The sequence below is a fragment of the Telopea speciosissima genome, chromosome 3 (assembly GCF_018873765.1).
Source record: "Telopea speciosissima isolate NSW1024214 ecotype Mountain lineage chromosome 3, Tspe_v1, whole genome shotgun sequence".
NCBI classification, from domain to species: domain Eukaryota; kingdom Viridiplantae; phylum Streptophyta; class Magnoliopsida; order Proteales; family Proteaceae; genus Telopea; species Telopea speciosissima.
The window spans coordinates 58276703-58301471 of NC_057918.1; the positions used below are offsets into that span (position 1 = coordinate 58276703).

Sequence of the window (24769 nt, forward strand, 5' to 3'; positions counted from 1 at the left end):
AAGAATAACATAATGATAGAATTATTATTATTATTATAGAAGATAAAAAATAATATTCAAATGAAGCAATGACTATTAATTTCAACAACACATCAATCTGATTCTTAGCGAGGTTGCAATTCACTAAACGTAACATCATTATTTGAGTGTTGTGGTTGTGAATTAGTTGTAGACAGTCCAGGTTCACTTGCATATGAATTAGACCTTCCAAGATCATCTGCATCTGAATTTCTAGGAAGCTTATCTGGTTCAGTTGTACTCCAAAGAAAAAATGCAGGTCGCGAAGGTACTGAGAGGCTTATCGAGTGGCTAGTAAGCATGAGAACAACTGTTGACATGGTTGGCCTATCAGTTGGCTTTTCTTGAACACAAAGTAGCCCAATATGAATGCATCTTAAAACTTCATGCCTCGGGCAGGGTTGTCTTACAGTTCTATCAAGCAAGTCAGTTGCTGTTCCATTGGCCCAATGTTTCCATACCTTTTACAAACATTAAACATATGATGATCAAATTGAAGCATTTATGTAAATGGTAAGAGAAAATGCAAAGGAAGATTCCATGGTACTTACAAAACTTGAAAGATTGGTAGAGCTGTTAGAGTCGCAGAAAGTCGAATTTTTTCGGCCTGTCACAATCTCTAAAACCAAAACCCCAAAACTATATACATCTGATTTTGTTGAGAAGCGCCCATGAACAGCATACTCTGGTGGCATATATCCACTGCATGTGACAAAGAATGTTGCATTGGTAAATATGTTTTGGCTTTTTTAAAAGGGGTAACTTTTATAGTAAAAACACAAATCATAGTATAAAATGTATAACTTACTATGTCCCAGCAATCTGCTTTGTATGGTCTTGAGTTTTATCTCCATGAAAAGGTCTGGCCAAACCGAAGTCCGCAATTTTAGGATTCATTTCTTCATCTAATAAAACATTGCTGGCCTTCAAGTCCCGGTGAATTATCCTAAGCTGAGAATCTTGGTGAAGATAAAGTAGTCCCCGAGCAATCCCTTCGATGATTTTGTGCCGTCGTTCCCAGTCTAACATCAGACGCTTTACACGGTCTATCTCATACAAATAAAAGAAATGGTTAATATCAATCAATATATGTTGAAAGCCAATTGTTATTAAGATTTTAAGTATAGTGGAATGGTGGAATAGGATTTGTGCAGTTAAACTTCTTGTTTTGTGGAACCTGTAAACGATAGCAATTATTGAAGAACACACACACACAGAAAAAAGGATTTACGTGGTTTGGCCAACGTGCCCACGCCCACGGGGATGATGATTCTTCTTTGGTCAATGGAGTAAACAGGAATACAGAGTGTTTTCAGCTTAAGCCTCTCTTACAATCCTTAACCCTAAATACTCCAAGCAACTACGACAACAGGACAACAATAATAGGGACGAAGTTACAAAAATAACCCCCAAAAAAGTATGAAGCTATTAGACTGAAACAGAAACAGTCCAATCATCAGAAGTCAAGACACCAAACCTCAACAAAACTCAAGTAGTTGGATAAGGGTTAATTGAATTGGGTTATAGTCTGCAGAACTAACACAAATGGTGAATTCATCTAATTTGATTATGTTTTGTGCAGTAATTTCTCACAATAAGAGAATTTAAATAGTGTTGGAACCCATACGGAACAAATAGTTGTCGAGGCTCAAGTTAGGGAAGTATTCATAGACAAGTAGCTTCTCTTGCTCATCCAAACAAAAACCCAGAAGTCTCACTAAGTTCCTATGCTGAAGTTTGGCAACCACAAGTATCTCAGTTCTTATCTCCTCTAAACTTTGAGGCGAACTCCGTGAAAGTCTTTTCACAGCTATTTCACGCCCATCCAATAGTTTACCCTGTAGAAAAGTATGAATCTATTAGACTGAAACAGAAACAGAAACAGAAACAGAAAATTCGATAATCCAGATGCAACAAAAGGGTAACGGAAAAAGTTTTTTTAACCTTATAAACAGTACCAAACCCTCCCTGCCCAAGCTTATTTGAATCAGAAAACCCTCCAGTGGCAACTTTTAGTGTTCTCAAATCAAACAATAGCGAATCCGCATCTTCTGTCTTCTCTGTCTCTGCACATAGAAGATGCAAAACGCAAACAAGATTATTAATAGTGTTGTTACCCAAAACGTTTGCTATATACAATTCAAATATTAGGAAAATGACTTCCATTTTCAATTTCTTGATGTTGTTTTCAGAAAAAATAAACTGGTTATATTATGGTCAATGATCAATTGCCTCCCATGGAGGATACCATTACCATCCCATCATATGGATGTATTTTTTTCCTCACCATTAAAAAAAGAACAAAAAGCAAAGACATACAAAACAGGTTTTTTTAGAAAATAAAAATTGATATTTCAGAAGAAAAAAAATTCCCTTTGAAACTAGCAGAGCCGAAAAATAAATTCCATTGAAACAAGCAGAGCCTTAACAAGGGTTCTGTTGTTCACGAAATAGAGCATAGACAAGGTGTAGGGTATTTACCATTTTCTTTCCTTAAGGACCTCCGTAGCCACCAAACTCGAACTGCAATCACTAATATTGTAACACTAACCACAGGAATGACCAGAGAACCAGTAATTATTAAGGTCAACTTTCCTGCAACAAGGAAGAAAATTAAATCAGTGAAGCAACTAACAGAATACTAAAGAAGAGACATTTAATAGTACCATAGGATTCCCCCCCCCCTCCTCAAGACAGCAACTACTTTGCAACAGAGTTACTAAATGATACCGATGCCCATAATTGGTTCAGGAAATAAGCCGAACAGTATGTGGGTGATATTGAAAACCTGAACTAAGGTTGAAAATCTCAGAGAGAGAGAGAGAGAGAGAGAGAGAAAGAGAGAGCACCATCTCCTTTTCCTCGTGTTGTATTGGTTCTGGTGGTCCCATCATCCGGCATAGGTGGGGATGGTGGTAGTGGAGAAGCCTGCGTTGGGGACGGAGGAGGCGGAGATAACAAGTTAAAGAAGAGATAATAATCGTATCTTAAGAAGCAACTAACAGAATACACATTTCCACCCGATCGCCAATTACAACAATAAGGGATGTCTGCAATTATGTCTCTCAGGCAGGAGTAACAAGTATTGTCCGACAAGTCACTCGTGCACTGCAACATTCCATATATAAACTTAAAGTCATTCAAAAACCTGGTCCTTCCAGTCGCGAATTTGGAAGGGCTAACAGCAGCTGCAATCGACAAGTTGTCCATTAGACCTCCAACCCTCTCGTTAAACAGAGCCACATCTGTCACGTTATCCACTGGAACAAAGTAGGCTCTCCCGACTCTATCATCGATTTGGCCGAAGAAGTTCCAGTCCGCGTAGCGTAAGACACAACCCCAATAGCGTATCACTCCCTCCTTTCGAAGAGGACAACGTCGAACAAGCTCAATGGTCGAAGTATTCATACAGTTCCGGCATTCTTCCTGTGTGGAATCTCCTCTGCACTGGACCAGACCATACACCCGGTTGGGATCTTCGCCGGAAACGGTGGTGTTGAAACGGGTTAAGGGAGTATTTTTGGATAAGGTAGAGAAGATGTGGTGGAGATTAGTTTCGAATTGGCTGCCGGAAGTATAATTGGCGGAGTCATAACAGGAGCAGATAGAAGGATCCTCAGCTTTTGATATGGAGGAGAACTGAAACAAAAAAGCAAGAGTTTCAAATAAGAGAAAGGTGGGAATGACATTTGATGCAAGAGGAAACCGCATGGCCATACAAGGGTACAAGAATTAGGAGAAGAAGAAGAAACACAGAATTGCGAGAGTTGGTGAATGTCTACAAAGGTCGATGTGTTTGCGGAGTGGTGAATCAATTATACAATGGAAATGGAAGTTCAACCATTGACAATCAACACGTTTTTGTTTATTTTCCTGGAAAATAGTCTTCTTTTTTGGTACGACCTGGAAAACAGTCTTCCATGGAGGGGATAACGTCTTCTACAGTTCTACCCTCTCCCTATTATATAGCTGCCATGCGTAGGAAATACTGGATCTAGAAATATTTTTTAAATGAGAGTCACAAAGACTCTATAAAGACAAAAAAAAAAAAAAAAAAAAAAAACTTTGATTCTTTGACTAGTCCTCTTTCCAACACTACACCGTGTCTGGACTCGGCTTCTGTCAATCCAGGCAGCATGCAGCCATGTGCAGCACTTGAGTGAGGCGGTGCGTATTTATCACCTTACCCCTACCCAAACACCTTGCTCGAGCAAGGGTAAGGCGGTAAATGCGCATTGCCTCACTCAGGTGCTGCACATGGCTGCACGCTGCCTGGATTGACGGGATCTTTTTCACGTCTATATACTCTTGTTCTTTTTCTTTATAAAGAGAATTTATTAACACTGAAACAAAGTTCTAGAAAAGTCGGCATGCAAGGCAAGGTGAATAAAAGGGGGAGGAGAATGAAGCCAAACAAGATCAGCCTGAACAGAAGCACCAATAGTCGCCAATCTATCTGCCACGAAATTGGCTTCTCTAAGAGTGTGACGGAAGAAAACATTTTGGAAAGCCTGGGACAATATCCTGCAGTCGTTGATAATGGTAGCAATTTTCCCAGGAATGGCCTGAGATCGATCTGGAAGAATGTTCACAACCAGAAGATTATCACTTTCCACAATGATCTTCGAGATACCCAAACTTGAAGCCATCCGAAGAGCACACCGAATTGCAATTGCCTCAGCAACCAACGCAAAATTACTACCAATACCCTGAGCAAATCGGCAAACGAAATTTGAATTGGGCAACCTGCAGACACCTCCAATACCCGCTTTTCCTGGGTTACCATGACTCGCACCATCAACATTAAGTTTGAAGAAAGGCTCCGGAGGGGGAATCCATCTGACCAATCTTGTAGTAGCTTGAGTGAATTGGGGAACTGACCTCATGAACTCTTTAGTATTAGAGATAGCGCCTAAGATGACCTGTCTTGCATTGAAGGGAGATTGCCTGAATATCAAGTCCCAATATCCAATCCAAATTTGCCAAATAATGTTGCACAGAAGAGAGACCTTAAATTTATCATCCCTGTTGTTGTTGGTGGCCAAAGATATAGCTGATAAAATCCCAACTCTTATATCCATGTTGGAAAAAAGTTCTGAAAGACCCACTTGCTGCCAAATACTCAAAATCTCTGGACATTCTAAGAACAAATGATTGGCGGATTGAGGGGAATTATGAAAAATGAAACACAAAGGGTTTAAGTTGAACCCCCTCAAATTGAGTAAGTCTGGGAGCGGTAATTTCTGATGAAGAGTTTTCCAAATAAGGTGTTGTAGTTTAGGCACTGCGGGGAGATGCCACAATTTCAACCAGTAGGAATGTGAAATATTAGAGAATCCACTAATGGCTATGGCATGGGCTAAAGCAATAGTGAAACGGCCAGTTGATGTACCATTCCACACAAGGTGGTCCTCACAGGGAAATATTGGAATAGGGATTGAGAGAATGGTGAACGCTATGTCAGGAGGCCACCAATGAAAGATCCTTTCTCTTATCCAAGAATTAGAAGATTGATCAATAAAGTAGGAAACAGAGAGAGGAGCATTGTGAGGGAGAAGAAATGGAGCAGATGAGGGAGGGAAATTGGGGATCCAAAAATTGATCCCAGGATTGATCGATCGACCGACCATTGCCAACTTGGAAGAAGGATCCTTGTCGCAGTAGATCCCTGGAAGAATAGATAGACTTCCATCCCCAGGAGGAGTTAGAAGAGCATTTGGCATGAAAAAAGGTTGTGGAGGGGAAGTATTTCGCTTTCATGAGTTTGGACCAAAGAGAGTTAGGGGGTTGTAACAACTCCCAACCTTTTTTGGATAACAATACTTGGTTCATTATGCCCGACGATTTCACATTTAAGCCCCCTTGTCTTTTAGGAAGATAAATTGTATTCCAGGAAATGTTGGGAACCTGTTTGGAACAGCCATTGGACCAAAAAAAGCTTCTACAGATGCGATCCAGAGATTGGTGTATGGATGAAGGAAGCTTGAAACAAGACATGGTGTAAAGGGGCATAGCTGAGAGAGTAGATTGCACAACACTGAGCTTCCCTGCAGGACTAAGAAATTGGGTCTTCCAATGTTGAAGCTTCTTGGAAACTCTAGAGGTAAGATTATCACAATGAGTCTTAGAAAGCTTCCCGCTGATGTAAGAAATCCCTAAATAAAAGTCCAAGGAAGAGGTGGGAATAATTTGAAAGAACTCTCTCAATTGTCTCTTAATAGCTGAACTCACCGAGGGATTGAACTGTGCTCTTGTTTTGTTTAAATTCAAAGCTTGCCCAGAAACTCTGCAATAATCATGTAGAACTTCCTTTAATGCTCTAGCCTCCACCATAGAGGCCTCACCAAACAGAATAAGGTCATCTGCGAATGCCATGTGCGAGAGCTTCTCTCCCCCCCCTACAAATTTGAAGCCCTTTAATTTTATTTTCTTGAAGAGCTATAGCCAACTTGGTTGATAAGACCTTTGCACAGAGGACGAACAAATAAAAAGATAAAGGATCCCCTTGCCTTAGACCTCTAGACGGTTTGAAGAATGAGAGTGGAGAACCATTGAACAATAAACTTAACTGGGTAGTTTCTACACAGAACATCACCCTCTGAACCCAACAGCATCAAAGCCCCAATGGAGGAGAGTGCTACGAAGAAAATTCTATTCCACCCGATCATAAGCTTTACTCATATCGACCTTGATAGAAAAATATCCCTTGTTACCTCTTCTGGTGTTCTTGATTTTGTGCAGCAATTCAAGGCATATGAGAACATTGTCTTGAATATGCCTTCCTTTAATAAACCCATTCTGGCTGAAAGAGATAATCTTGTTTAAAATAGGTCGAAGTCTGTTCACCATAATTCTTTATATGGCCTTATAGATGAAGTAACACAAACTAATAGGCCTGAATTCAGATATGGAAGAAGGATGATCAACTTTTAGGATAAGAGCAACGTAAGTCATATTAAGAGGAAGATTGAAAGTTCCAGAAGTGAAAAAAAATTATATGCAAGAAAGGACTTCATCACTAACTATATGCCAAGCATTGTGAAAGAACATTCCATAGAACCCATTAGGACCAGGGGCTTTATTAGAAGGCATGGATTTGATAGTAGCAAAAATTTCTTCATTGGTGACCGGTCTAGTAAGCCTTCTGTTATCTTCAGGAGACACTCTACCTCTGATCGGATCAAAGTAGAAAGCATCAATGATAGGACTAGAAGTGGAGTAAATATCTTTAAAGAAATTCATGAAAGCTTGCCCCATATGTTGCTCATCTGAAATTGTAAGGCCACCCACATTGATAAATCTAACCTTGTTCTTAGTAAGATGAAAGAACTTGAAATTCCTATCTCCATTCTTGATCCAATTATCTCTAGACTTCTGCTGCCACAAAATCTCTTCTTGGTAAGCCAACTTCCTTAAAGAACCTAAAAGAAACTTCTAATTCAAGAACCATTGATTGTCTCTATCTCTAGGCACAATGTTATAAAGAGAAGAAAGTTCTTCCTTAGCCTCTTCCATCTTGCAGAAAACATTGCTGATATAATTTCTATTCCATTCCTTGAGATTTCCTTGTAAGGTATTGAGCTTATTGCAGACTTTAAAAGAAGGAGAGCCTATAGAAATGGGAATAGACCATGAATTGGAAACAACTTCCAAAAAACTCGGTTTAGTCAACCAGAAAGCTTCAAACCGAAAAGGTTTGACAATACGAGATGGGATTCTATCAGTACAGAGGATGATGGCTTTATGATCAGATGAAGCAACAATATCCATAGAAACAATAGCATTAGGGAACAAATTAAACCACTCCGAATTGACAAAGGATTGGTCAAGTTTAGCTTCAATTCTTCTTTCACCATGTTGACGATTATCCCAAGTAAAACTGTAACTAGAGTGATTAATTTCAGAAATACAAGCATTGTTGACAAAATCATTGAGTGGAACCAATTGTCTTTGAGATAACGGTCTTCCTCCCAATTTATCATCCACACTTAAATAGGAATTCTAGTCACCATCAAGGACCCAAGGATTACTAATAAAAGGGGAAAGTTGGAGAAGAGAATTAAATTGTTCAGCCCTTATATGATCCTAGCAGCTCATGTAAACAAATGTTAGAGTCCAGATTTGATTAATATCCCCAAAATGCATATTCACATACGTACAAGTCCAGATTTGATTAATGTCCCCAAAATGCATATTCACATGCGTACACCACGTAGTTTTCCATAGAACATTACAAGCAACATTGTTGGACCACATTAGAATAGTGCCACTTGCTCCATTGATGGCTGGAAAACATTCAAAATAAGCAAAATTTAGAGAATGACAAAATCTGAGTAGGTTTGAGCTGGACTTTTTAGTCTCCGAAAGGAAGCAAACATCAGGTCTGTATTTAAATATAAGCTGACGGATCTCTCGCTTAGCCGAGGGTTGACCAATCCCTCGATAGTTGAGCACAATGACTTTCATATCTCCTCGGGTGACTGTTTCCGGCCAGCCATAAAAGCTTTGGAAATGATCAAAGCAGTAAAATCTCCACTTTTTCTCGCATTGAAGTAACATCCACATCAACCGAGACCAATTGCATATTGAGTATATCTAGCAAGGAAGAGAACACGACAGCTAATCTCTCCACAAAGGCTAACGAACTAGCAATTTCAGAGAAGCCAAAGCCAGATTAAGAATACCAGGAAGGAGAAAGAACCAAGGGGAAGGAGAAAGTGTCACATGACTATACCACAGAAGCGCTCATACAACAGAGGACCTCTAGGCGGATGAAGAAGGTCAAACAACCCTTCCTCCAACGCCATCCGTAAAAATACCAATGAGAATCATTGTAAAACAAGCCTAGTTAACCTTTGAAGAGCTGCAGCCATAGAGAATGAAGCAAAAACCTTGATAAAAGGGGGTAATAATGAAATTATGCAAGAGGCGTGATGCGAACGCCGTAACAGAGAGCAAAGTGAAAGTCTCCAGGTCGACAAAGTTTCGTGGAATTCACATGCATAATAAATGAAGACCCAGAAGCAATTTAGTAGCTAAATCTGAAGAAGATGACGAGACTTACAGAAGAGATGATTCTCAAGAAATGAAGATAACCAAAGAAGATCTGGGAGAACAGCGCCGATTTAAGCGTGAAGTTAGACCAAATAAGAACCTCAGTGTGCAATACTGCTTCAGAACTTGATGCAGAAGGCGACGGAGGGAGATCGAAAAGTCTGCTTTGTAGATGAGCTCTTAGTGATAATCCAAACACAAAATAACAAGTGCCAATTTCCAGCATAATTTGAATTATAAGTAACCCCGACGAGCATACAGACCAAGAGAATTTGGGGAAAAAAGCATCTGAGACTCCAAACCAAATGGGGAAGAAAAATAGAAAAATGGGAATACCAAGAAGCTGAAAAAGGGAATCCGAAAGTAGAGGGGAAGAGCACGGTGAAACGCCAAAAAAATCTAAAGATTCCGGCAGAAGAAGCGGCAACCTAGAAAAACTTTGGAAGGTCCGCTTGAAAACCTTGGTGTTTCCACTCTATCCCCTTATTAGTCTTGATCAAAAAGATGATTTTATATACTCTTGTTCTCATAACAATTGGACCGTTAATCCCAGACAGTGGGACCTACTATCAGTGTTGGTATCCCTTAAAACTAAGGGTGTTAAACGGTCTGGTTTTGGTTAAACGATTCGGTTCGGTTTAAACTGTTTAAGTAACCGGTCTCAATTTTGAAACCATAATCGAACCATTTATTAAAAGGTTTCACGGTTTCGGTTTTAAATGGTTTGGTTCGATTCGGTAAGCGGTTTTTGTTTGCTTTTGGCACATTTATGTACAATTAAGAGTGTTAAACGGTTCGGTTCGGTTCAAACCATTTAACTAAACAGCCTCAATTTTGAAACCATAACCGAACCATTTATTAAACGATTTCATAGTTTCGATTTAAACGGTTTGATTTTGGTAAACGGTTTCAGTTTGATTGACACCCTTACTTAAAACACCCATTGGTTTGTGAAATCAGTATCAGATGGGCCATGTTGGCTGATCCGGATTAGTATCGGCACTAGCCCATTTTGATTCCTAGTCGATCAAGTATCGAAGTAGTGGTAGTGGTACACTGGTACTGATGTGAAAGTAAAATAGGTTAAAAAACTAAGGGAGAAAGAACGTCACTTGGTCTGCAGCATAAGCTGTCCCTGCGCCTAGACACGTGAGTGCACGACATGACCGCCGCAACCCCAAAATAGTGCAGCGGTCATTTCACATGCCCCTATGTCTGACGCAGGCGCAATGTACGCTGCACAACAAGATGGCATTTTTCATCCTAAAAAAAAAAATTTATCTCTTCTAGTTCCCTGATTTGCTAGCATTTTGTGTGTATCTCTCTTCCCTTTACATGAAGTGCCCTTGCTTCCCTCCAATATACAAGGAAAATTATCTCCTCCAGTTCCCTTCCTGACCCAGTTCCCCTATCCCTCTAATAAGGGGGGGGGGGGGTGGACCCCACCCGGGTAAAGTGTTCGGGCTAGGCAAGGAATTGGAGGGGATAAAGATCCAATATACAATACCGTGTTGCCAAAACCTCTACCCTAAGTTATTTTGGGTTTTGCAAGCCTAATAGTAACAATTGTTTGTCCGAACTGGCCTCTATTTCTATTGCACTTGGAATATTGAGAATAAATAAAATGGGAAAAAGAACCTTGCCAAGCTATGTGTAGGCTGTGCCTAGAGACCCTAGACACCCTAGACACAGGACCCATGAAGTGACTGCTCCTTCCATTGATGCCCCTATGGACGCTCTTATTGGCCCCTACGCTTGTGTAGAGCCACACATCTTGACAGCAATCTTCTGCCCAAATAAAATTTGGGAAAAGAACTCTATCCGGGAGTGTGGCCTACCCCAACACTCCCATGTGTCTATCTCTCTCCTCCCCATATGAAAAGACACCTTTGCCCCCTTGTTTTGAGGAGGAGAGAGATAGACACATGGGAGTGCTGACGTAGGCCACACTCCAGAACTGAAAACTGCACCCCATAAAATTTAGTTGACATTTGATTGGGTTGTCATTCTTCATGAAAATTAACATTTTGTAGTTGTTTAATTTTCTATAAATTTGGATGGAAAATGTAAAGGATTTAAGGTTTTAAAGCATTGATATGCATTTATCGAAAAAAAAAGACTAATTACCCTCCCCCACTTGGTGAATAGAAGATAGTATCCTAGAGTTCACGAACCCCTCTTAGGTTTTAGTATGCTCCCTAAAATACCCTATGATACCCTGCGTACATCTAAAGGTGCCTCTGTCAATGGAATCCCATTCAATGTGGCTGGAGGAAAACTTGGTCCTTTTCTATGTATGGGATCTCAGCCAATCAAGCATAAATGCAGTAAAGTGTTGAATGGCAACCAAGTCAAAATAATAAGGGAATGCACCATTTTCTTACCGCTCTGACAAGTACCCAAAGTGTAGAGCACCTAGTAAGCCCTTTCTGTCAAGCTTTTTTATTTGGTTACTGATGAGCACATTTATGTGTGAAATCTTAGGATATAAAGCATTCATTTTACCACATTGAACAGTGCTACTCGGGTACTTTTTGTCATTTTTCAGGTTTAGGGGCATTTTGGTCAAAGTGGAGAATACATGTCTAATTGGACCGCCAAATGCCAGATTACAAGGTTGAAGACTTCAGTCGGGTTAGCTTTCCAATGCGCAACATCGGAAGTCACTTGATTAGAGCCAATTCGAGTTTAGAAGAAGAAGAAGAGAGAAAAATCAAGCATAGGGGCATAATGGTAATTTTGGAGAATCAAGAATCTTTCAAAAGATATCGGATATTGGGCTCATATTGTCTGAAATTTAAAATGGTGTAACTTTAATTCTCGGGTTAGTTCCATCTGGACCTAGGATAAAAAGATATAGCCCAAAAACGATTCTTAATAAAGTTGGAATTTAGGATAAAAAAATATAATAAAAAAAATGAGAAAAATATCTTTTCTCTCTAATCTCTCTCCTTAACTCTCTCGGATTCTCTCTCGGATTGTATTTCTTTTATTTTGGTAAATTCGGTTTCTATATCTTCTCTCTCCCACTTCCTCTTAAATTCCCTCATCTCTCTTATCTCCTTCCCATCTCCCTTTCACGAGCTCTCTCCCCCATATAAAACCCATCTTGATCGCACTCCAGACGCTCTCTCTCTTCAATCCTTCGATTTTTTTTTTTCAGTTTTAATTTTCTATTCTAGAATGATAATAGCAGCAGTAGTGCCGTTCCTCTTCGTTATACCCGATCTTTCAACCTCTTCTTTTTATTTTTAGTTTTTAGATCTTATGTAATTAGGTTATCATATGTAATTTTATTTTTTTTTTAGAATCATTGTTAGGATAAATTTTATTTCCCCATCCCTTCGATCATATGTGTAATCTTCATTATACACTTTGGTAATTTGTTCTTCAATATTGGATGCGACTTCAAGTGATGGGATTCAAGTGACGGAATCATCTTCATTGGAGTTATTCGAATCAGCTAAGTTCTTCTTCTTATAAATTTTTAGTTTTAATAATTTCTATGTCTTTTTCTCCATCAATCCTTCCTTCCCTCTTCATTGCTTTCATGGCTAGCTAAACCTCTCCTTTTGGGAGTGGGTGAAACCATGAGAGAAGGAAGAATTGATGACTAGCATTGTCTATGTGATTAATGGACATGATCAATATTGGACTTACAATGGATGACCGCCCACAGCTTGTATGTCATTCCAAGGGGAACTATATACATGTTCGTTAGCCGTATCCATTGTGACACAATTATGTCCATGTATTTTTTTTTTGTTTACATTGTATGTTGTATGAGCACTGTTTTCATAGGATATGTTAGCCGTATATGAGCCGTGCCGCATATCTTATAGACTTAGGCCGTATGCATGCTTTGCCCTAATATGCTAGTCATTGATCTGCCCTAATTCTCATGGTGGAACTCATTCCCAAGTGACTTTCTTATTTTTAATTCATCCATTACCTTAGTGGTTGCCCTAGTTTCTATTTTTAATTTGTTATCTTTGGTAATTTAGTTGCTTCTATATTTGCTAGTTTCCATAATTGGTAGTTTCTATATATAGGTTGTTTTCATATTTGGTAAGTTGTACACTTTGCGTTAATTAAAAGTGAAAATTTATTCAAGGTTGACCTCCTCGTGTTTGACCCGTAGCTACGATTGACCCGTACGCCTGCGGTTATTATTTTAAACTCAAACAAGTTTTTGGCGCCATTGTCGGGGAGGTGACGCTTGTTTAGTTTCCAATTTTAATTGATTCGTAGTGTTTTCAATAAATAAAAAAAAAAAAAAAAAATTTAAAAAAAAATCCAAAAGAAAAAAAATAAGAGCTTTGTGCTTTAAATTTCGGATTGTGGCTTTTGTATGCTTGTTTGAGAGAGGAATTTTAAGAACCGGATAGAACGAGTTGAGATTCCAACTATGGGTGAGGAAGGAGAGAGGCAACCTATGACCCTTAGGGACCGCTTTTATCCCGCACGGGTTGCACAACCCCCATGCATTCGCTTACCCGCCACCCAAGGAAACAATTATGAGCTTAAATCTAATTTCATTAGTATGTTGCCCCACTTTCATGGGGTAGCTAACGAAGATGTATATTTGTTTCTTAGGGAGTTTGAGGAGGTATGTGTGCTCATTAAGATGCAACAATTGACTGATGATGTGGTTAAGTTGAGATTCATCCCCTTTGCACTTAAGGATCAAGCTAAAAAGTGGCTCTATGGTTTTCCTAGAGACTCAATAACTACATGGGATCAATTTATAGTTGTCTTCCTAAAGAAGTTCTTTCCCTTGCATAAGACCAATAGGATTAGGAATGATATTCTGCAGTTCAGACACAGGCCAAACGAATCCTTCTCTAAATTCATGGAGAGATTCAACAACCTTCTTCAAGAGTGTCCTCACCATGGCCTAGATACTTGGCATCTGTGCCAAATCATCTATGAGGGTATAGATTATCAAACCAAGCAGTTGGTGGAATCCATGTGCCCAACTGGATTCACATCATTCACCGATGAAAATCAAGCTTGGGAGTTTTTGGTTGACTTAGCGGACAAGACCAGAGAGTGGGAATCCACTCAAGAAAATGAAAACTCCGGTGAGGGATTTTTGGTAGAGGGAACTGTAGCCTAAGAGGCTCAGTTGGACAGTCTTATTAGAAGACTAGAAGCCATAGTGACCAAGGGACCTTCCCCGATAAATCAGGTTTATCAGACCACCCCTTTGTGTAGTGGATACCAATCCTCATCACATGTGATGGATGAGTGCCATAATAGGTGTAGTGGGCATGGAAGCTATGAGAGTGTGCATGTATGAACAATACTTATAGTGGAACCTATAATCCTGGGTGGAGAAATCACCCTAACTTCTCATGGAACCAAGATCCCAATCAAGTTGGTTCATCTACATTCCAGCCTCCAATCCAAGGTCAGTTTGCTCCCCAGCAGACTAACCCTAGATTTGTCTCCCCTCCCAATAATCTAACTCCAATGATGAATCAGCAACCACCTGAATTTTTGAAAAATAGTGATGAGTCTACCAGGTTAAATTCCCTTGAGAAGAGTATGGAGCTCCTCATGAGCGCATTCCTGACCAGCCAACATAACATGGAGAGGCAAATCTCTCAACTGGCCAATACTCTCCATGAAAGGGAAAAGGGTAAGGTGACGAGTCAACCAGATCCGAACCCTGGGACCTCTATGCCCTATCCACCTCACACTCAGTTGAACTCTATCCATCAGAGTCCACACCACTCAGAACCCTCTAGTCAATGTAATGCCATATATGCTCTGAGGAGTGGACATGAGAACCAACAAGAGGCTCCAATTCAACCAACTCCTTTAACTTCTGAGCCTCCTATTGATGCTGTGAATGTTCTCCATCCATCACCCATTGTAAGTGCCCCACATGACCCCCCCCATAGTTGTGAATGACCAGCTCCCTGTCCAAGGTTTATTTGATGAGCCTATAGTGGTTAGTGAAGAGAAACATGAAGAGCCACCTGAGAAGACTTATGTCTCTAAGGTTTCATTTTCCAATAGGCTTAAAAGCAACAAGAAGGATGCAATAACTGAAAAAATTTTAAATGTCTTAAAAAGTGTGCAAGTTAACATTCCTCTTTTAGATGCTATTTCCCAGGTACCTACCTATGCAAAGGTCCTCAAGGACTAGTGTACTCAGAAAAGGAAAATCAATGTACCTAAGAAAGCCTTCCTGACTGCCAATGTGAGCTCAGTTCTGTCACAACAGATAGTGGCTAAGTATAAGGATCCTGGTTGCCCAACTATCTCATGCATGATTGGTAACACTAGAATTGACCATGCCCTTCTTGATCTAGGAGCTAGTGTCAATTTATTGCCATATTCAGTGTACCAACAATTAGGGTTAGGAGACCTTAAGCCTACATCTGTCACATTACAATTGGCAGATAGATCAGTCAAGACTCCCAAGGGAGTAATTGAGGATGTGTTATTAAAGGTTGGAGAATTTCTTTTTCCCGTGGATTTCATAGTCCTAGATACCCAACCTGTGACCAATATCAAAGGTCAAATCCCAATTATCCTTGGTAGACCTTTCTTAGCTACTAGCAATGCTCTGATCAATTGTAGGAATGGTCTGATGAGGCTATCTTTTGGGAATGCATCTCGTGATTTTAATGTCTTTCGATTGGAAAAGCAACCATACTTAGATGAAGACGTGCATCTAATTTTTGAACCACCTGATTTGGTTACAACTGCTCTTAACACAGGTATTAATCAATGTCTAAAGGATTTGCCTCAATCCAAGTATGGGGGAGAGCCTTCTAAATTGTGGACCAAGCCACCACCTGTTGAGCCAGATGGTAATCTGTCTACTTCTCTTCCCAAGTCACCACCAGTGGAACCGCCTGAAAAGGAACAAGAGGTGTTGTCCCAACAACACAATGGAGGCCTTGTAATATTTGATCCAGGTAAGGGTACACACTCTACAATCTCTAGCACATCTTTTAATTCCTCTCTCATACCACTTTCTTCACCACATTCTTACGAGGTCATGGCTTTCCATGCACCTCCTTATTTTGAGCCACCATGATCATATCCGGTACGCCCCCTCTTCTTTGTCCTTATTTTTTTTTTCATGCATTGAGGACACTGCATCATTTAAGTATGGGGGGGATTTCATTGAATTGTAGTCTTTACTTTGGTTTGAGTGCGAGTGTGTAGCCTCTTTAGTTTACTTTTCTGAAAGACTTTGAGAGCATCCAAAATACCCTACACTTTGAAGTAATAAAAAATTTCGCACTGAGGAGAGAATTGAAATATACCGATCAAAGGGATTTTAAATTCTTTGAAAGTATGCTGTCTACTAAGAGAGCCGATTTTGTTAGTCATCCTGTTTACACGAGTTTTGGCTAGGTGCTAAGGTTGAACCATGATATACTTGCATGATATAGCTGATTGCCAAGAAAAAAAAATTATTTACTCTTTGATCCAGTCTTGGCTTGTAGCCTATTTGGTTTGAGTAAGTAAGCCCGAGGGGTGTTTTACACCTAATTCCTTAAAGCCGTATGGTTTGAGAGTAATTGGCCTAAAGCTCGCTACAAGAGCCACCTAGAAAGCTTAAGAAGTCAAGACATTGCACGGATTGGAGTAATGTGTGTTGGAAAAAAAAAAAAAAAGAAGTTTGAACTCATACTGCATCAATGTCTAAAGCCATAATATGGCAATCAAATGATATATGCACTGAGAATCTACTCCAACACTACTTAGTAACTTGGGTGTCTGGTGCAAGTCCTGCATGTCATTCAAGCCAATTGTAGTGGAGGGAAACTTGAGTTCAATACTTGAAAATGTATGGTAAAGTGAAATTGAAAGTGTGCATATGTTTAAAGGTTCTACCAAGATTCCGAGCTGAAATCTTTTGTAGCCTTGATGACCTACTCGATCTAATCTCAAGGAAAAATAGTGTGACTCACCTGACCCCAAACCTCCCTAAGTTAGATGTATGATAATTCTCCAACTCAGAGTGGGATAATAAAGTTCAAGTGTGGGGGAATATCTAGAAAATCTCAAAGTAAATTATCTTGGGGTTGCATTCCTTATCTTGGCTATAGTATGGATTTACAAATTGAATTTTGTGTGTATATTCACTGCAAACACTCACGAGACACAACTCGTCCACTAGGGGTAACCTAGGGGTTTAAAAGCTTGTTGCACATACTAAGTGCAACCGTGATTCCTACGAAAGTGAGTTAGGATTTTTGCATTCTAGATTAGTTTTTGTTTTGTTTACTTGAGGACAAGTAACATTCAAGTGTGGGAGAATCTGATGAGCACATTTATGTGTGAAATCTTAGGATATAAAGCATTCATTTTACCACATTGAACAGTGCTACTCAGGTACTTTTTGTCATTTTTCAGGTTTAGGGGCATTTTGGTCAAAGTGGAGAATACATGTCTAATTGGACCGCCAAACGCCAGATTACAAGGTTGAAGACTTCAGTCGGGTTAGCTTTCCAATGCGCAACATCGGAAGTCACTTGATTAGAGCCAATTCGAGTTTAGAAGAAGAAGAAGAGAGAAAAATCAAGCATAGGGGCATAACGGTAATTTTGGAGAATCAAGAATCTTTCAAAAGATATCGGATATTGGGCTCATATTGTCTGAAATTTAAAATGGTGTAACTTTAATTCTCGGGTTAGTTCCATCTGGACCTAGGATAAAAAGATATAGCCCAAAAACGATTCTTAATGAAGTTGGAATTTAGGATAAAAAAATATAATAAAAAAAATGAGAAAAATATCTTTTCTCTCTAATCTCTCTCCTTAACTGTCTCGGATTCTCTCTCGGATTGTATTTCTTTTATTTTGGTAAATTCGGTTTCTATATCTTCTCTCTCCCACTTCCTCTTAAATTCCCTCATCTCTCTTATCTCCTTCCCATCTCCCTTTCACGAGCTCTCTCCCCCATATAAAACCCATCTTGATCGCACTCCAGCCGTTCTCTCCCTTCAATCCTTCGTTTTTTCTTTTTCAGTTTTAATTTTCTATTCTAGAATGATAATAGCAGCAGTAGTGCCGTTCCTCTTCGTTATACCCGATCTTTCATCCTCTTCTTTTTATTTTTAGGTTTTAGATCTTATGTAATTAGGTTATCATATGTAATTTTATTTTTTTTTAGAATCATTGTTAGGATAAATTTTATTTCCCCATCCCTTCGATCATATGTGTAATCTTCATTATACACTTTGGTAATTTGTTCTTCAATATTGGATGCGACTTCAAGTGATGGGATTCAAGTGACGGAATCATCTTCATTGGAGTTATTCGAATCAGCTAAGTTCTTCTTCTTATAAATTTTAGTTTTAATAATTTCTATGTCTTTTTCTCCATCAATCCTTCCTTCCCTCTTCATTGCTTTCATGGCTAGCTCTCCTTTTGGGAATGGGTGAAACCATGAGAGAAGGAAGAATTGATGACTAGCATTGTCTATGTGATTAATGGACATGATCAATATTGGACTTACGATGGATGACCGCCCACAGCTTGTATGTCATTCCAAGGGGAACTATATACATATTCGTTAGCCGTATCCATTGTGACACAATTATGTTCATGTATTTTTTTTTTTTGTTTACATTGTATGTTGTATGAGCACTGTTTTCATAGGATATGTTAGCCGTATATGAGCCGTGCCGCATATCTTATAGACTTAGGCCGTATGCATGCTTTGCCCTAATATGATAGTCATTGATCTGCCCTAATTCTCATGGTGGAACTCATTCCCAAGTGACTTTCTTATTTTTAATTCATCCATTACCTTAGTGGTTGCCCTAGTTTCTATTTTTAATTTGTTATCTTTGGTAATTTAGTTGCTTCTATATTTGCTAGTTTCCATAATTGGTAGTTTCTATATACAGGTTGTTTTCATATTTGGTAAGTTGTACACTTTGCGTTAATTAAAAGTGAAAATTTATTCAAGGTTGACCTCCTCGTGTTCGACCCGTAGCTACGATTGACCCGTACGGTTGCGGTTATTATTTTAAACTCAAACAGTTACCTTGTAGAGGATTGAGGAGAGGATAGACAACCTGAGCAACCCTAGACTACTATTTTTCAATTACTTGTGAATTAATGGACTGCTAACCTTGCGATCCCTATCGTATCTAACGTCCTCTGGTGCTTCTCTGTCTGTTATCTGGCTAAATAGGAAACCGACAAATTAGAAAGCTAAAAGCTACAGTTTTGTTACCCCTATTTTCACCTAGTCAATCTTTGCTATGACGCATTCTATTGGATATGTGTCCATCAAACCCAGTTCACATTAATAAAAGTGTTTATTTTGTTTCATGCATGATATATACTTTTATTGGGCTTATAAGTTGTTCCATGGGTTTTCAACAAAAACAGTTCTCGACTAGGGACAGGACCGGACATCCCATTCATATGGACATCACATTGAATGCTACCAAAAATGTATTTTCGGTACATAATATGGGTACGCATATCATGTGTGTATAGAAAAGAATCTGGTTAGAATCTCGCATGTATTACTGCCAGTTGTTGGTGACGAGATTTGCACACATCATTTGACCTTTGACTTGAGAGATCCTATTCGCTGCAATGCTATGTCACTTGTTTTGGCAAGCCAATGGTTGACGTCCTACATACTACATATTGGCATGCTGGACATGTGATCTTGCATTGTTAGTGAAAGAGACAGTCAATATGGAATCTATTACCGTTGATTCAAGAATATCAAGAAGAGAGAAAGTCTGTGATTGATCAGACAAAAATCTGGTACCAGTGGCGTTTTTTAGTAAATTGTTTCTGAAAATTATTTTTTTATATGAAAATTTATATATTATACATTGAAATCTATTTTAAATGTTTTTCTGTGTCTGATCGTAATCATATAATCTCTGGAGCGTGCTTGTACGATGAGTTGGGGTTTGGTAGAATTTAAATACATGCCTCGAAGTTCATTATGGGATATTAGAACTGTAGAAGGTCATATATGTAAATTAAAGTATTTAATTTTACATCAAAAATTTTGGGAATATTAATTGATTAATTATTTTTTATTTATGGCAATAAATAAAATGTAATTTGATTATATGGGTGGCCATAATTAAAGAGATTGGAATCCCAGTCAGTTATGGAAGCACATGGCAGTGCAGTTCACTCTGTCGGTTATGGCAGTGCAGTTCACCTGTCGGTTATGGCAGTGTAGTTCACTCCCCAAGCGCGGTTATGGCGCACGGAGCATGATAAGTCAGAGAGAAACCCTATAAATAGGGAGTCACCGAAGAGAAAAGGATTCCGAAACACTAATCTTCTTCACCCCTTTGCCTGGTTCGGTTAGGGTTCCTTTTGGGAAGTTTCATATCATCGTTTTTCTTCTTAAAGTTCATTCTTGAGCTTCCATTTAGCCTATTTTGGTATTGTGAGATGTCTGGGCTTCAATCTAAGCCCCTAGCATAGCTATATTCTCAACCTCAACATTGGAATCAGGAGATTTCAGACCTATTTCCATCAATAACTTCAACCTTAGATCTGAGAACTTGACTTTCAGCAATTCACAACTCCAGCAAAGGTAAAATCTATAATCCATGTTTTCTTTGGATGAATTAACAATGCTATTTTTGCTTGTAATGATTCTTTTAGTCTTACTTGAATTAGTGAGTGGTATTGTAAAAATAATCTTATAATTCCTCATAAAGAAACGGTTCATCAGTACTATAAATTCAGTCTTCCTCTTCTTTGGCTTCTTAGCTTGATTTTTCTTTCTTTCTCCTCATTCTTATTGTGTTCTTGATTTACAATTCTTCACTAAAATGAGTTGTTTTGTAGTTTTGTTCTCCATTCTTGATTAAAATAGATTGATAAGCTTTGTTCTCCATTCTTGATTAAAATAGATTGATAAGTTTTATCCTCCATTCTTGAGAAAAAATAGATTGATATGCTTTGTTCTCCATTCTTGAGAAAAATGTATTGATGAACTTTGTTTTCCATTCTTGATTAAAATGAATTGATGGATTGATGCATTCATATCCTCCTTTGCTGAATATCTATTTAGAATTTATGTACTCATGCCTTGCTTTCCATAATCAAATTAATGCATTCATACCCTTTTTTTCTGGATTTTCATTTAGAATTTATGTACTCATGCCCTCTTGTCAATGATTGAATGATGCATTCATACTCTCCCTTGTTGGATTTCCATTTAAAATATATGTACTCATGCCCTACTGTCCATGATCCCCGTTGTCCATGATGAATTGATGCATTCATACTCTCTCTTGCTAGATTTCCATTTAGAATATATGTACTCATGCCCTACTGTCCATGATTGAATTGATGCATTCATACTCTCCATTGCTGAATTTCCATTTAGAATTTAGGTTCTTGTGCCCTGCTGTCCATAATCAAATTGATGCATTCATATCCTCTCTTGCTGAATTTCCGTTTAGAATTTATGTACTCATGTCATGCAGTCCATAAGTTAATTGATTCATTCATATTTTTCCTTGCCAAATTTCTGTTTGGAATTCATATTCTTGTGCCTGCTATCCATAATTGAATTGGCGCATCCATACTTTCTCTTGCTGAATTTCTATTTAGGATCAAATACACTTCTGTCTAGCTATCCATATGTGGATTGATGTCACTATAATTCATTAATCAATGTACTTGTGTCTTATTTGGGTTGATGTAACTATAATTTGCATATTAAAATTCTATTTAGGACTTTTACACTAGATTATCTCATATTGAAGTCCATGCAAGTATAGCTTGCTTATTAAAATTCTATGTAGGACTTTTATACTGGATTCTCATGTCAAAAACTGATGCATCCATGATTTTTATAATCAAAATTCTGTTTAATATCCATGCCAACTTGATTTTCATACCAAGAACTGATGCATCTATGATTTTATAATTAAGATTTTGTTTAGCACCTATGCATACTGGATTCTCCATGATAGAATGGATACATCTATGGTTTTATTGCTGAAAATCTATTTGAACAATATGTTTACTAAATTCTTGTCTTAGAGTATTGAACTCTATATGTTATTTTCATTCTAAGAGTGCTGTACTTGTGATCTCACTGCTGAATTTCTATCTTATCTATTGAACTCTATAGTATCTTCCCATTTTGCTGTACTTGTGATTTATTTGCTGAACTTTTTATCTTAATTTACAATTGTTCATTAAAGTCTATAATATCTTTCCATTTTACTGTACTCATGATCTCCTTGTTGGATTTTACCTTGGAATACAAAGGCCTATTAAATTTTCTGTTGTTCTCCCATTTCAGATTTGAAAGTGCTTGAAAATGTCATTGTATTCCTTGATATTCTCTTATTTCATAATAAAAAATCTCTTGTGGTCTCTTTGTTGGAAATTTTACTTTTACGATAGGGACTGCTCATTGACTTCTTTATTTATGAAAATATTAATTCTTTTGCTGAAATTCCTATTGGATATAGTCATGCACATTGATTACCTACAATTTGGTAGGTATCCTTATAGTTTTAACCATCTTTTATCAAATTACGTTGACTCATGGGAGGGCCAAGGTTTGGAATATTGACTTTATGTAATCTCATTTCCTTCATTAGATTGTTTGGCCTTAATGAAGTATCGAAGTTTGCTTTATCATTTGGTTTTAGGGTCTATTTTGACCATTTCCAGTTTCAAGTCGAATTCAAAACAAAAAGTGATTTCATTGTTCTTAAAATGGAGTCTGGTTTAAGTGATGTGATCATTCTTGATATCTAGTACAAAATCTTCTGACTCACATCAAATTTGGCCTTAGGATAGATATTAAATGGGTCAGATTTTGAGTTGGATTTCAATTTGGAGATTCTGATCTCCTTTGTTCAATGAGTTTCTAGACAGGACATCACTTGGCCTTTTGGCCTAGGGATTCTGATTTTCCCCATCCTTCGGGCTTATGTTATCCCAAGATATTCATTTGGCTAGGTCCGTACACGAACCAAGTCGATTGTCAGAACTTCATGTGCTATTCAAAACTTAATGTGTTATTCTATCCCATTTGATGGTTGGTTCACTTTGTGCTGAGCCGGATAAAATTTTGGGGGATTTTAAGTCAAAGTTTAGAATAGATAGTCCAATGCTTGCTAGTTTATACTTGGATCATCCCAAGGGTCATACATTTCCCAATTTGTCAATACAAATTGGGACTTCCCTTTGGTATTTTTCTTTCTTTCTTTTCAAATCTTTTCTTATTTTATTTTATTTTATTTTAAACTCTATTGCTTTTAATTGCATTTTTTATTTATCCAGTCTCTAAATGATGTAGTTTAAATTCAAGTTGAACCATTTAATTCTAGCATTTTCCATGTGTTTAATGTATGATCCCATTACCACTTGTACACAAATACATATCTGTTATGGCCGTATTCATACATACTTGCTTGTTTTCATATCACACATGACTTAGGTTAGAAAAATGTAGAAACTTGTTTTAGGTCTTCACATGTGCGTAGGTTGCCTAGTTTTAGGTTCAAGTTTTTAGATTTAAGTTCAATCAATAGGATGTATGCAATGTTAGATCCAAATAGAAAGAGACCGACCCTAAGGTCTGGCAGGTCAAGTTCCTAACATCTCCCCGACCTATAAATTGACACTTATCTAGAGACCTGGATGCTAATCTAGTACCTTATCCATTATGAGAGTCATTAGGTTTTATCTTCTGTAAAGAAGAGAATCTTTTTGGAGTTCTTGGAATATCTCATTGAGTTCTTTCAATTTTGTGGGTGCCATTTGATATGGGGCTTTGGAGATAGGTGTTGTCCCCGGTAATAGATCAATGGAAAATTCCAATTCCCGATCAGGTGGTAACCCTGGAAGATTCTCTAGGAACACATCTTGATATTCTCTATGTAACACTCTATATTTTAGTATAGAAATTCTATTTCTAACATTGAAACATAATATCTCAATTGCGCATACAAAATACAACATCACATTATGTAACATATAAAAGAATATATCACAAGGTATCATATCTATGATGTATGGTTGAAGTGGATGCATTTGCATTGCTGGTTGTCAAGGCAAATACCCATCCTTGAGCCTATGACCTCTGTCCTCGCTTGATAGCTTGGTGGTTTTGAGGCTGCTGAACTAGCTCCTCAAGGCAGCTCCTCGCATAATGTCCAGGTCTTCCACACCAGAAACATGATCTCTCACCACACGACCCTTGGTGAACATTACCACACCTAGGGCATGATCTAGATGCTCTAGACATCATACGGCCTCTTTGGTGCCATTGTGGTGCTACTGCCCTGGTGTCGGCCGGGCTGGTTTCTCTTCCTTGAATCCTGCCCTCGAAAATGTAGCTCTACTCGAGTATCCCTCTCAATGATCAAACCATTCCTCACAACTTGAGCATATGTCTCATACTCTTCGACCATCATGAACCTTTCGATATCAGGGTGCAGTCCTCCCTCAAACTGCCTTGCTCTTGTCTCCTCCGTATCCACAAGATACATTGCATACCTAGATAGCACTATGAACTGATGCTCATACTCCTTCACTGTCATGCTCCCTTGCTGGAGTTGAATAAACTCTGCCTTCTTCTTCACTCTTATGGTAACTGGAAAGTACTCCTCATAGAAAGCGTTGACAAAACTCTCTCAGGTAATTGGCTGCCCCTCCAACACCCTCTAAGTCATCTCCAACCAGTTGTATGCTTATCC

The 24769-nt window shown here is 38.4% G+C and overlaps 1 protein-coding gene and 1 long non-coding RNA gene across 4 annotated transcripts; one reads left to right on the plus strand and one right to left on the minus strand.

The window, feature by feature from the left end:
• LOC122654201 (putative receptor-like protein kinase At4g00960) lies at nt 1–3734 on the minus strand. 3 transcript variants are annotated; one of them, XM_043848189.1, is made up of 8 exons: nt 3310–3401; nt 2868–3274; nt 2500–2613; nt 1963–2084; nt 1646–1856; nt 827–1064; nt 570–720; nt 1–479 (listed from the first exon to the last, which is right to left on the minus strand). In XM_043848189.1, exons 2-8 carry the CDS (start codon nt 3226–3228, stop codon nt 105–107), a joined length of 1572 nt encoding a protein of 523 aa, XP_043704124.1. In that variant the 5' UTR covers nt 3229–3274; nt 3310–3401; the 3' UTR covers nt 1–104. The 3 variants fall into 3 exon arrangements, with proteins under 3 accessions (XP_043704124.1, XP_043704122.1, XP_043704123.1); XM_043848187.1 differs by having other exon boundaries at nt 2868–3734; XM_043848188.1 differs by lacking the exons at nt 1646–1856; nt 1963–2084 and having other exon boundaries at nt 2868–3734.
• Nucleotides 2519–24257, plus strand: LOC122654208. The gene is made up of 4 exons (XR_006331881.1): nt 2519–2639; nt 7506–7511; nt 20878–20887; nt 24245–24257. It is a non-coding gene; the product is annotated as an uncharacterized LOC122654208 (long non-coding RNA).
• Nucleotides 24258–24769: the final 512 nt, after the last annotated feature.